General features: G+C 36.7%; 1 protein-coding gene across 2 annotated transcripts in view; it reads left to right on the top strand.

Moving 5' to 3' along the window:
* The window catches only part of crhr1 (corticotropin releasing hormone receptor 1), a 62,234-nt gene extending 49,866 nt beyond the window's left edge, over positions 1-12,368 (top strand). Inside the window, exons 12-16 of one of the 2 annotated variants that reach the window (XM_062030633.1) lie at positions 8,471-8,556; positions 8,622-8,757; positions 8,818-8,859; positions 10,860-11,089; positions 11,121-12,368. In XM_062030633.1, coding sequence (XP_061886617.1) covers positions 8,471-8,556; positions 8,622-8,757; positions 8,818-8,859; positions 10,860-11,000 — 405 coding nt within the window. In that variant the 3' untranslated portion in view covers positions 11,001-11,089; positions 11,121-12,368. The remainder of the gene's footprint in view (positions 1-8,470; positions 8,557-8,621; positions 8,758-8,817; positions 8,860-10,859; positions 11,090-11,120) is intronic. The other variant, XM_062030632.1, reaches the window with a different exon arrangement.
* The last annotated feature ends 132 nt before the right edge of the window (positions 12,369-12,500 follow it).

The following is a 12,500-nucleotide window of genomic DNA, read 5'->3' as shown; positions in this document are numbered from 1 at the left end:
ATCTTTTGGGATCATGTAGGATCTTTTACAATCATGTACGATCTTTTACAATCATGTACGATCTTTTGGTATCGTGTAGGATCTTTTACAATCATGTAGGATCTTTTACAGGATCTTTTACAATCACGTAGGATCTTTTACAATCATGTACGATCTTTTGGGATCATGTAGGATCTTTTACAATCATGTAGGATCTTTTACAATCATCTACGATCTTTTGGAGTCATGTAGGATCTTTTACAATCATGTAGGATCTTTTGGGATCGTGTAGGATCTTTTACAATCATGTAGGATCTTTTGCAATCATGTAGGATCTTTTACAATCATGTAGGATCTTTTGCAATCATGTAGGATCTTTTACAATCATCTACGATCTTTTGGGATCATGTAGGATCTTTTACAATCATCTACGATCTTTTGGGATCATGTACGATCTTTTACAATCATGTACGATCTTTTACAATCATGTACGATCTTTTGGTATCGTGTAGGATCTTTTACAATCATGTAGGATCTTTTGCAATCATGTAGGATCTTTTGGGATCATGTAGGATCTTTTGGGATCATGTAGGATCTTTTACAATCATGTAGGATCTTTTACAGGATCTTTTACAATCATGTAGGATCTTTTACAATCATGTACGATCTTTTGGGATCATGTAGGATCTTTTACAATCATGTAGGATCTTTTACAATCACCTACGATCTTTTGGGATCATGTAGGATCTTTTACAATCATGTAGGATCTTTTACAATCATCTACGATCTTTTGGGATCATGTACGATCTTTTACAATCATGTAGGATCTTTTGAGATCGTGTAGGATCTTTTACAATCATGTAGGATCTTTTGCAATCATGTAGGATCTTTTACAATCATCTACGATCTTTTGGGATCATGTAGGATCTTTTACAATCATGTAGGATCATTTACAGGATCTTTTACAATCATGTAGGAACTTTTACAATCATCTACGATCTTTTGGGATCATGTAGGATCTTTTACAATCATGTACGATCTTTTACAATCATGTACGATCTTTTGGTATCGTGTAGGATCTTTTACAATCATGTAGGATCTTTTACAATCATGTAGGATCTTTTACAGGATCTTTTACAATCACGTAGGATCTTTTACAATCATGTACGATCTTTTGGGATCATGTAGGATCTTTTACAATCATGTAGGATCTTTTACAATCATGTACGATCTTTTGGGATCATGTAGGATCTTTTACAATCATGTAGGATCTTTTACAATCATCTACGATCTTTTGGAGTCATGTAGGATCTTTTACAATCATGTAGGATCTTTTGGGATCGTGTAGGATCTTTTACAATCATGTAGGATCTTTTGCAATCATGTAGGATCTTTTACAATCATGTAGGATCTTTTGCAATCATGTAGGATCTTTTACAATCATCTACGATCTTTTGGGATCATGTAGGATCTTTTACAATCATCTACGATCTTTTGGGATCATGTACGATCTTTTACAATCATGTACGATCTTTTACAATCATGTACGATCTTTTGGTATCGTGTAGGATCTTTTACAATCATGTAGGATCTTTTGCAATCATGTAGGATCTTTTGGGATCATGTAGGATCTTTTGGGATCATGTAGGATCTTTTACAATCATGTAGGATCTTTTACAGGATCTTTTACAATCATGTAGGATCTTTTACAATCATGTACGATCTTTTGGGATCATGTAGGATCTTTTACAATCATGTAGGATCTTTTACAATCACCTACGATCTTTTGGGATCATGTAGGATCTTTTACAATCATGTAGGATCTTTTACAATCATCTACGATCTTTTGGGATCATGTACGATCTTTTACAATCATGTAGGATCTTTTGAGATCGTGTAGGATCTTTTACAATCATGTAGGATCTTTTGCAATCATGTAGGATCTTTTACAATCATGTAGGATCTTTTGCAATCATGTAGGATCTTTTACAATCATCTACGATCTTTTGGGATCATGTAGGATCTTTTACAATCATGTAGGATCATTTACAGGATCTTTTACAATCATGTAGGAACTTTTACAATCATCTACGATCTTTTGGGATCATGTACGATCTTTTACAATCATGTACGATCTTTTGGGATCATGTAGGATCTTTTACAATCATATAGGATCTTTTACAATCATGTACAATCTTTTGGGATCATGTAGGATCTTTTACAGGATCTTTTACAATCATGTAGGATCTTTTACAATCATGTACGATCTTTTGGGATCATGTACGATCTTTTACAATCATGTACGATCTTTTGGGATCATGTAGGATCTTTTACAATCATATAGGATCTTTTGGGATCATGTAGGATCTTTTACAATCATATAGGATCTTTTACAATCATGTACAATCTTTTGGGATCATGTAGGATCTTTTACAGGATCTTTTACAATCATGTAGGATCTTTTACAATCATGTACGATCTTTTGGGATCATGTACGATCTTTTACAATCATATAGGATCTTTTGGGATCATGTAGGATCTTTTACAATCATATAGGATCTTTTGGGATCATGTAGGATCTTTTACAATCATGTAGGATCTTTTACAGGATCTTTTACAATCTTGTAGGATCTTTTACAATCATTTACGATCTTTTGGGATCATGTACGATCTTTTACAATCATGTACGATCTTTTGGGATCGTGTAGGATCTTTTACAATCATGTAGGATCTTTTGCAATCATGTAGGATCTTTTACAATCATGTAGGATCTTTTGCAATCATGTAGGATCTTTTACAATCATCTACGATCTTTTGGGATCATGTACGATCTTTTACAATCATGTACGATCTTTTGGGATCGTGTAGGATATTTTACAATCATGTAGGATCTTTTGCAATCATGTAGGATCTTTTGCAATCATGTAGGATCTTTTGGGATCATGTAGGATCTTTTGGGATCATGTAGGATCTTTTACAATCATGTAGGATCTTTTACAGGATCTTTTACAATCATGTAGGATCTTTTACAATCATCTATGATCTTTTGGGATCATGTACGATCTTTTACAATCATGTACGATCTTTTACAATCATGTACGATCTTTTACAATCATATAGGATCTTTTACAATCATGTACAATCTTTTGGGATCATGTAGGATCTTTTACAGGATCTTTTACAATCATGTAGGATCTTTTACAATCATGTACGATCTTTTGGGATCATGTACAATCTTTTACAATCATGTACGATCTTTTGGGATCATGTAGGATCTTTTACAATCATATAGGATCTTTTGGGATCATGTAGGATATTTTACAATCATATAGGATCTTTTACAATCATGTACAATCTTTTGGGATCATGTAGGATCTTTTACAGGATCTTTTACAATCATGTAGGATCTTTTACAATCATGTACGATCTTTTGGGATCATGTACGATCTTTTACAATCATGTAGGATCTTTTGGGATCATGTAGGATCTTTTACAATCATATAGGATCTTTTGGGATCATGTAGGATCTTTTACAATCATATAGGATCTTTTACAATCATGTAGGATCTTTTGGGATCATGTAGGATCTTTTACAATCATGTAGGATCTTTTACAATCATGTACAATCTTTTGGGATCATGTACGATCTTTTACAATCATGTACGATCTTTTGGGATCATGTAGGATCTTTTAAAATCATATAGGATCTTTTGGGATCATGTAGGATCTTTTACAATCATATAGGATCTTTTACAATCATGTACGATCTTTTGGGATCATGTAGGATCTTTTACAATCATGTAGGATCTTTTACAATCATGTACGATCTTTTGGGATCATGTAGGATCTTTTACAATCATGTAGGATCTTTTACAATCATGTACGATCTTTTGGGATCATGTAGGATCTTTTACAATCATATAGGATCTTTTGGGATCATGTAGGATCTTTTACAATCATGTAGGATCTTTTACAATCATGTACGATCTTTTGGGATCATGTAGGATCTTTTACAATCATATAGGATCTTTTGGGATCATGGAGGATATTTTACAGTCATGTAGGATCTTTTACAATCATGTACGATCTTTTGGGATCATATAGGATCTTTTGGGATCATATAGGATCTTTTACAATCATGTAGGATCTTTTGGGATCATGTAGGATCTTTTGGGATCATGTAGGATCTTTTACAATCATATAGGATCTTTTACAATCATATAGGATCTTTTACAATAATGTAGGATCTTTTGGGATCATGTAGGATCTTTTACAATCATATAGGATCTTTTGGGATCATGTAGGATATTTTACAGTCATGTAGGATCTTTTACAATCATGTACGATCTTTTGGGATCATATAGGATCTTTTACAATCATGTAGGATCTTTTGGGATCATGTAGGATCTTTTACAATCATATAGGATCTTTTACAATAATGTAGGATCTTTTGGGATCACGTAGGATCTTTTACAATCATATAGGATCTTTTGAGATCATACAGGATCTTTTACAATCATATAGGATCTTTTGGGATCATTTAGAATATTTTAGAATCATGTAGGATATGTTAGGATCATTCAGGATCTTTTACAATCATATAGGATCTTTTACAATCATGTACAATCTTTTGGGATCATGTAGGATCTTTTACAGGATCTTTTACAATCATGTAGGATCTTTTACAATCATGTACGATCTTTTGGGATCATGTACGATCTTTTACAATCATGTACGATCTTTTGGGATCATGTAGGATCTTTTACAATCATATAGGATCTTTTGGGATCATGTAGGATCTTTTACAATCATATAGGATCTTTTACAATCATGTACAATCTTTTGGGATCATGTAGGATCTTTTACAGGATCTTTTACAATCATGTAGGATCTTTTACAATCATGTACGATCTTTTGGGATCATGTACGATCTTTTACAATCATATAGGATCTTTTGGGATCATGTAGGATCTTTTACAATCATATAGGATCTTTTGGGATCATGTAGGATCTTTTACAATCATGTAGGATCTTTTACAGGATCTTTTACAATCTTGTAGGATCTTTTACAATCATCTACGATCTTTTGGGATCATGTACGATCTTTTACAATCATGTACGATCTTTTGGGATCGTGTAGGATCTTTTACAATCATGTAGGATCTTTTGCAATCATGTAGGATCTTTTACAATCATGTAGGATCTTTTGCAATCATGTAGGATCTTTTACAATCATCTACGATCTTTTGGGATCATGTACGATCTTTTACAATCATGTACGATCTTTTGGGATCGTGTAGGATATTTTACAATCATGTAGGATCTTTTGCAATCATGTAGGATCTTTTGCAATCATGTAGGATCTTTTGGGATCATGTAGGATCTTTTGGGATCATGTAGGATCTTTTACAATCATGTAGGATCTTTTACAGGATCTTTTACAATCATGTAGGATCTTTTACAATCATCTATGATCTTTTGGGATCATGTACGATCTTTTACAATCATGTACGATCTTTTACAATCATGTACGATCTTTTACAATCATATAGGATCTTTTACAATCATGTACAATCTTTTGGGATCATGTAGGATCTTTTACAGGATCTTTTACAATCATGTAGGATCTTTTACAATCATGTACGATCTTTTGGGATCATGTACAATCTTTTACAATCATGTACGATCTTTTGGGATCATGTAGGATCTTTTACAATCATATAGGATCTTTTGGGATCATGTAGGATATTTTACAATCATATAGGATCTTTTACAATCATGTACAATCTTTTGGGATCATGTAGGATCTTTTACAGGATCTTTTACAATCATGTAGGATCTTTTACAATCATGTACGATCTTTTGGGATCATGTACGATCTTTTACAATCATGTAGGATCTTTTGGGATCATGTAGGATCTTTTACAATCATATAGGATCTTTTGGGATCATGTAGGATCTTTTACAATCATATAGGATCTTTTACAATCATGTAGGATCTTTTGGGATCATGTAGGATCTTTTACAATCATGTAGGATCTTTTACAATCATGTACAATCTTTTGGGATCATGTACGATCTTTTACAATCATGTACGATCTTTTGGGATCATGTAGGATCTTTTAAAATCATATAGGATCTTTTGGGATCATGTAGGATCTTTTACAATCATATAGGATCTTTTACAATCATGTACGATCTTTTGGGATCATGTAGGATCTTTTACAATCATGTAGGATCTTTTACAATCATGTACGATCTTTTGGGATCATGTAGGATCTTTTACAATCATGTAGGATCTTTTACAATCATGTACGATCTTTTGGGATCATGTAGGATCTTTTACAATCATATAGGATCTTTTGGGATCATGTAGGATCTTTTACAATCATGTAGGATCTTTTACAATCATGTACGATCTTTTGGGATCATGTAGGATCTTTTACAATCATATAGGATCTTTTGGGATCATGGAGGATATTTTACAGTCATGTAGGATCTTTTACAATCATGTACGATCTTTTGGGATCATATAGGATCTTTTGGGATCATATAGGATCTTTTACAATCATGTAGGATCTTTTGGGATCATGTAGGATCTTTTGGGATCATGTAGGATCTTTTACAATCATATAGGATCTTTTACAATCATATAGGATCTTTTACAATAATGTAGGATCTTTTGGGATCATGTAGGATCTTTTACAATCATATAGGATCTTTTGGGATCATGTAGGATATTTTACAGTCATGTAGGATCTTTTACAATCATGTACGATCTTTTGGGATCATATAGGATCTTTTACAATCATGTAGGATCTTTTGGGATCATGTAGGATCTTTTACAATCATATAGGATCTTTTACAATAATGTAGGATCTTTTGGGATCACGTAGGATCTTTTACAATCATATAGGATCTTTTGAGATCATACAGGATCTTTTACAATCATATAGGATCTTTTGGGATCATTTAGAATATTTTAGAATCATGTAGGATATGTTAGGATCATTCAGGATCTTTTGGGATCATTTAGGATAATGTAGGATATTTTAGGATCTTTTGGGATAATTTAGGATCATGTAGGATATGTTAGGATCATTCAGGAGCTTTTGGGATCATTTAGGATAATGTAGGATATTTTAGGATCTTTTGGGATCATTTAGGATCATGTAGGATATGTTAGGATCATTCAGGAGCTTTTGGGATCATTTAGGATATTTTATGAACATTTAGGTTATTGTAAAATTATTTAGGACCATTTAGGATATATTTAATGATTTTTTAAAGCAATATTTAAGATATTTTAGGATCATTAATGAACATTTACGATCGTTTTGGGGTCTTTTAAGATATTTTAGCAACATTTAGGTTATTTTAAAATCATTTAGGAACACTTGGGAAGATTTAGGACCACAATTTTTTAAAGCAACATTTAAGATATTATAGGATCTTTTAGGATCATTTATGGACATTTAGGATATTTTAAGACCATTTAGGATCTTTTAAGATCATTTAGGATCTTTAATGATTTTTTTAGTAACATTTAAGATATTTTAGGATCATTTATGAACATTTAGGATCTTTTAGGATTGTTTTTAGGATCATTTAGGATCTTTTAAAATCATTTAGGAACACTTAGGAATATTTAGGACCATGTAGGGTCTTTTAGGATCATTTAGGATTTTTGGGGGGACATTTGGGTTATTTTTAAATCATTTAGGAATATTTAGGACCATGTGGGGTCTTTTGGGATGTTTTAGGATCTTTAATGATTTTTAGCAACATTTAAGATTCGTAGGATATTTTAGGATCATTTTGGGATCTTCTAAGATCTTTAAGTATCATTTAGAATAACTTAGGAACGTTTAAGATTATTCAGAATCCTTCTGGATCTGTTAGGATCATTTAGGATATTTTACAATTTTTGAGGATCATTTTAGTTGTTTTTTTAGGATCATTTAGGAACATTTAGGATCATTTGGGATCTTTTAGGATCATTTAGGATAATTTTAGGAACATTTAGGATCATTTGGGATCATTTGGGATCTTTTAGGATCATTTAGGATCATTTGGGATCCTTTAGGATCTTTTAGTGTCATTTACAATAATGTGGGAATGTTTAAGATTATTTAGGATGATCTAGGTTCCTTCTGGATCTTTTAGGCTCATTTTGGAACATTTAGGCTATTTTAGGATCATTTGGGGTCTTTAAGATCTTTTAGCATCATTTAGAATAATTTAGGAACATTTAGGATCGTTTACGGTTATCTAGGATCGTTTGGGATCTTTTAGTCTCATTTAGGAATATTTGGGATCTATATACGTGTGTGTGTGTGTGTGTGTGTGTGTGTGTGTGTGTGTGTGTGTGTGTGTGTGTGTGTGTGTGTGTGTGTGTGTGTGTGTGTGTGTGTGTGTGTGTGTGTGTGTGTGAAAAAGATCCAAGCAAGGGAGGAAGTCCTTAAAAGGAAATGTGGGCGTGTCTCCACAGATCAACTTCATCTTCCTCTTCAACATCGTCAGAATCCTCATGACCAAACTACGAGCGTCCACCACCTCCGAGACCATCCAGTACAGGTAGCGGGAGGCGGGGCCAAGCAGGAGGCGGGGCTTCCTCACACCTTTTGTCCGTGTGCGTGTAGGAAGGCGGTGAAAGCCACGCTGGTGCTCCTCCCCCTTCTGGGAATCACCTACATGCTGTTCTTCGTCAACCCAGGTGAAGACGAGGTCTCTCAGATGGTCTTCATTTACTTCAACTCCTTCCTGGAGTCCTTCCAGGTAACCACGCCCACTTTGCAGGTGACAGCGCCCCCGTCTCACCTGCACCTCTTCTTGCAGGGCTTCTTTGTCTCCGTCTTCTACTGCTTCCTCAACAGTGAGGTAGGTGAAGGCACACCTGCTCACGTCACCTGCTCATGTCACCTGCTCATGTCACCTGCTCACGTCACCTGCTCATGTCACCTGCTCATGTCACCTGCTCATGTCACATGCTCATGTCACCTGCTCATGTCACCTGCTCATGTCACCTGGTCATGTCACCTGCTCATGTCACCTGCTCATGTTACCTGCTCATGTCACCTGCTCATGTCACCTGCTCACGTCACCTGCTCACGTCACCTGCTCACGTCACCTGCTCACGTCACCTGCTCATGTCACATGCTCATGTCACCTGCTCATGTCACCTGCTCATGTCACCTGCTCATGTCACATGCTCATGTCACCTGCTCACGTCACCTGCTCACGTCACCTGCTCACGTCACCTGCTCATGTCACCTGCTCATGTCACCTGCTCATGTCACCTGCTCATGTCACCTGCTCATGTCACATGCTCATGTCACCTGGTCATGTTACCTGCTCATGTCACCTGCTCATGTCACCTGGTCATGTCACCTGCTCACGTCACCTGCTCACGTCACCTGCTCATGTCACCTGGTCATGTCACCTGCTCATGTCACCTGCTCATGTCACCTGCTCATGTCACCTGCTCATGTCACCTGCTCATGTCACCTGCTCATGTCACCTGCTCATGTCACCTGCTCACGTCACCTGCTCATGTCACCTGCTCATGTCACCTGCTCATGTCACCTGCTCACGTCCCTTGCTCATGTCACCTGCTCATGTCACCTGCTCATGTCACCTGCTCATGTCACCTGCTCATGTCACCTGCTCATGTCACCTGCTCATGTCACCTGCTCACGTCCCTTGCTCATGTCACCTGCTCATGTCACCTGCTCATGTCACCTGCTCATGTCACCTGCTCACGTCCCTTGCTCATGTCACCTGCTCATGTCACCTGCTCACGTCACCTGCTCATGTCACCTGCTCATGTCACCTGGTCATGTCACCTGCTCACGTCACCTGCTCATGTCACCTGCTCATGTCACCTGCTCATGTCACCTGCTCATGTCACCTGCTCATGTCACCTGCTCATGTCACCTGGTCATGTCACCTGCTCACGTCACCTGCTCATGTCACCTGCTCATGTCACCTGCTCATGTCACCTGGTCATGTCACCTGCTCATGTCACCTGCTCACGTCCCTTGCTCATGTCACCTGCTCATGTCACCTGCTCATGTCACCTGCTCATGTCACCTGCTCATGTCACCTGCTCATGTCACTTCCAGGAAGTTAGCAAAAGGCTTCTGCCAATCCTGAATTTCAATGTCATGAATTTGAAGAACATGAAGTGAACTGAGTTAGCTCCGCCCCCAAGGTGTTCACATCCAGGAAGTCAATGAAATGACTTCAGTTGTTTCCATTTTCTAACAGTTAGCATGCTAGCAGGATAGCACATGCTAACAATATACATGACTTGCTTTTATGACATTAAAAGTGGTTGAAATATTTGTTGTGTTTCATAGAAGATGACTTTATTTTGAAAATGTCAATGTTGATATAATAATATGAAATTATATTCTATGAAATATGTCCTGTAAGGAACAAAAAGGCAAAATATGATATTGATAATCGTAGCTTCCTGTCTTCAAAAGTCATTCAATCGTCATTATTATTATTATTATTAGTCAAATATGATATTCATAATTTATATTCTGTTCCACATGATTAGGATTCTTTTATGACGTTGATTGAACTATGAGGTCATGAAAGAGGAAGTCACATGACAACTTGGATTTCAGCTTGAGTCATGCTTAGTGGCTTCTGGTTGCCGTGGTGACTGCCTCCACCCTGCACACACACACAAAGAGCCACGTGTGTGTGTGTGTGTGTGTGTGTGTGTGTGTGTGTGTGTGTGTGTGTGTGTGTGTGTGTGTGTGTGTGTGTGTGTGTGTGTGTGTGTGTGTGTGTGTGTGTGTGTGTGTGTGTGTGTGTGTGTGTGTGTGTGTGTGTGTGTGTGTGTGTGTGTGTGTGCCAACCCTCAGGTGCGCTCTGCGGCCAGGAAGCGCTTCCATCGCTGGCAGGAGCAACATTCCATCCGAGTGAGGAGCACCCAGGCCATGTCCATCCCCACCTCACCATCCAGGGTCAGCTTCCACAGCATCAAACAGTCCACGTCGCTATGACAACACCTCTTCTTCTTCTTCTTCTCTCCATTCGCCACTTTGGAAGGAAGACATCTTTGATGATGTCATCATCATGGACAGACATATTTGATGATGTCACCACCACTGAGAGACATATTTCATGACATCACCACCACTGAGAGACATATTTGATGATGTCATCGCTGAGAGACATATTTGATGATGTCATCGCTGAGAGACATATTTGATGATGTTGTAGCTGAGTCTTCATCACTGACGTGACATGATTGATGATGTCATCATCGCTGATGTGACATGATTGATGATGTCACCACCACTGAGAGACATATTTGATGACATCACCACCACTGAGAGACATATTTGATGATGTCACCACCACTGAGAGACATATTTGATGATGTCACCACCACTGAGAGACATATTTGATGACATCACCACCACTGAGAGACATATTTGATGATGTTATAGCTGAGTCTTCATCGCTGACGTGACATGATTGATGATGTCATCATCGCTGACGTGACATGATTGATGATGTCATCCTCGCTGACGTGACATGATTGATGATGTCATCATCGCTGATGTGACATGATTGATGATGTCATCCTCGCTGACGTGACATGATTGATGATGTCATCATCGTGGATGTGACATAATTGATGATGTCATCCTCGCTGACGTGACATGATTGATGATGTCATCATCGCTGATGTGACATGATTGATGATGTCATCATCGCTGAAGTGACATGATTGACAGCAGAATGAAGAAATTTTGCTTTTGGCTGAAAAACTGATGCCAAAGTTTGACTGCACGTATTGATGGCTACATGTAGTCATCAATAAGTGTAGTGATCAATAAGTGTATTGATGGACGAAGGAAGTAATGTGTACATAATGACATTCCTGTGTCAGACCTAGTAGAATCTTCTAGATGATTATTTATTGTCAATAAGTCCTATTGTTTGCATGCCCTTCAGTTGTGTGGCATGACTATAATGATTCATGTTTGAATGAACACATGAATGAACATGTTTGATGTTTGATTCATGTTTAAATGAACACATGAATGCACATGTTTGATGTTTAAATGAACACATGAATGAACATGTTTGATGTTTAAATGAACACATGAATGAACATGTTTGATGTTTGAATGAACACATGAATGAACATGTTTGCTGTTTGATTCATGTTTAAATGAACACATGAATGAACATGTTTGATGTTTAAATGAACACATGAATGAACATGTTTGATGTTTGAATGAACACATGAATGACCATGTTTGATGTTTAAATGAACACATGAATGAACATGTTTGATGTTTAAATGAACACATGAATGAACATGTTTGATGTTTGAATGAATACATGAATGAACATGTTTGATGTTTGAATGAACACGTGAATGAACATGTTTGATTTTTAAATGAACACATGAATGAACATGTTTGATGTTTGAATGAACACATGAATGAACATGTTTGATGAACACATGAATGAACATGTTTGATGAA

Source organism: Entelurus aequoreus, linkage group LG21 (genome assembly GCF_033978785.1).
Source record: "Entelurus aequoreus isolate RoL-2023_Sb linkage group LG21, RoL_Eaeq_v1.1, whole genome shotgun sequence".
In the NCBI taxonomy this organism is placed as follows: Eukaryota; Metazoa; Chordata; class Actinopteri; order Syngnathiformes; family Syngnathidae; genus Entelurus; species Entelurus aequoreus.
The sequence above is the reverse complement of the archived record's forward strand: the minus strand, read 5'-3'. Positions and strand labels throughout refer to the sequence as shown.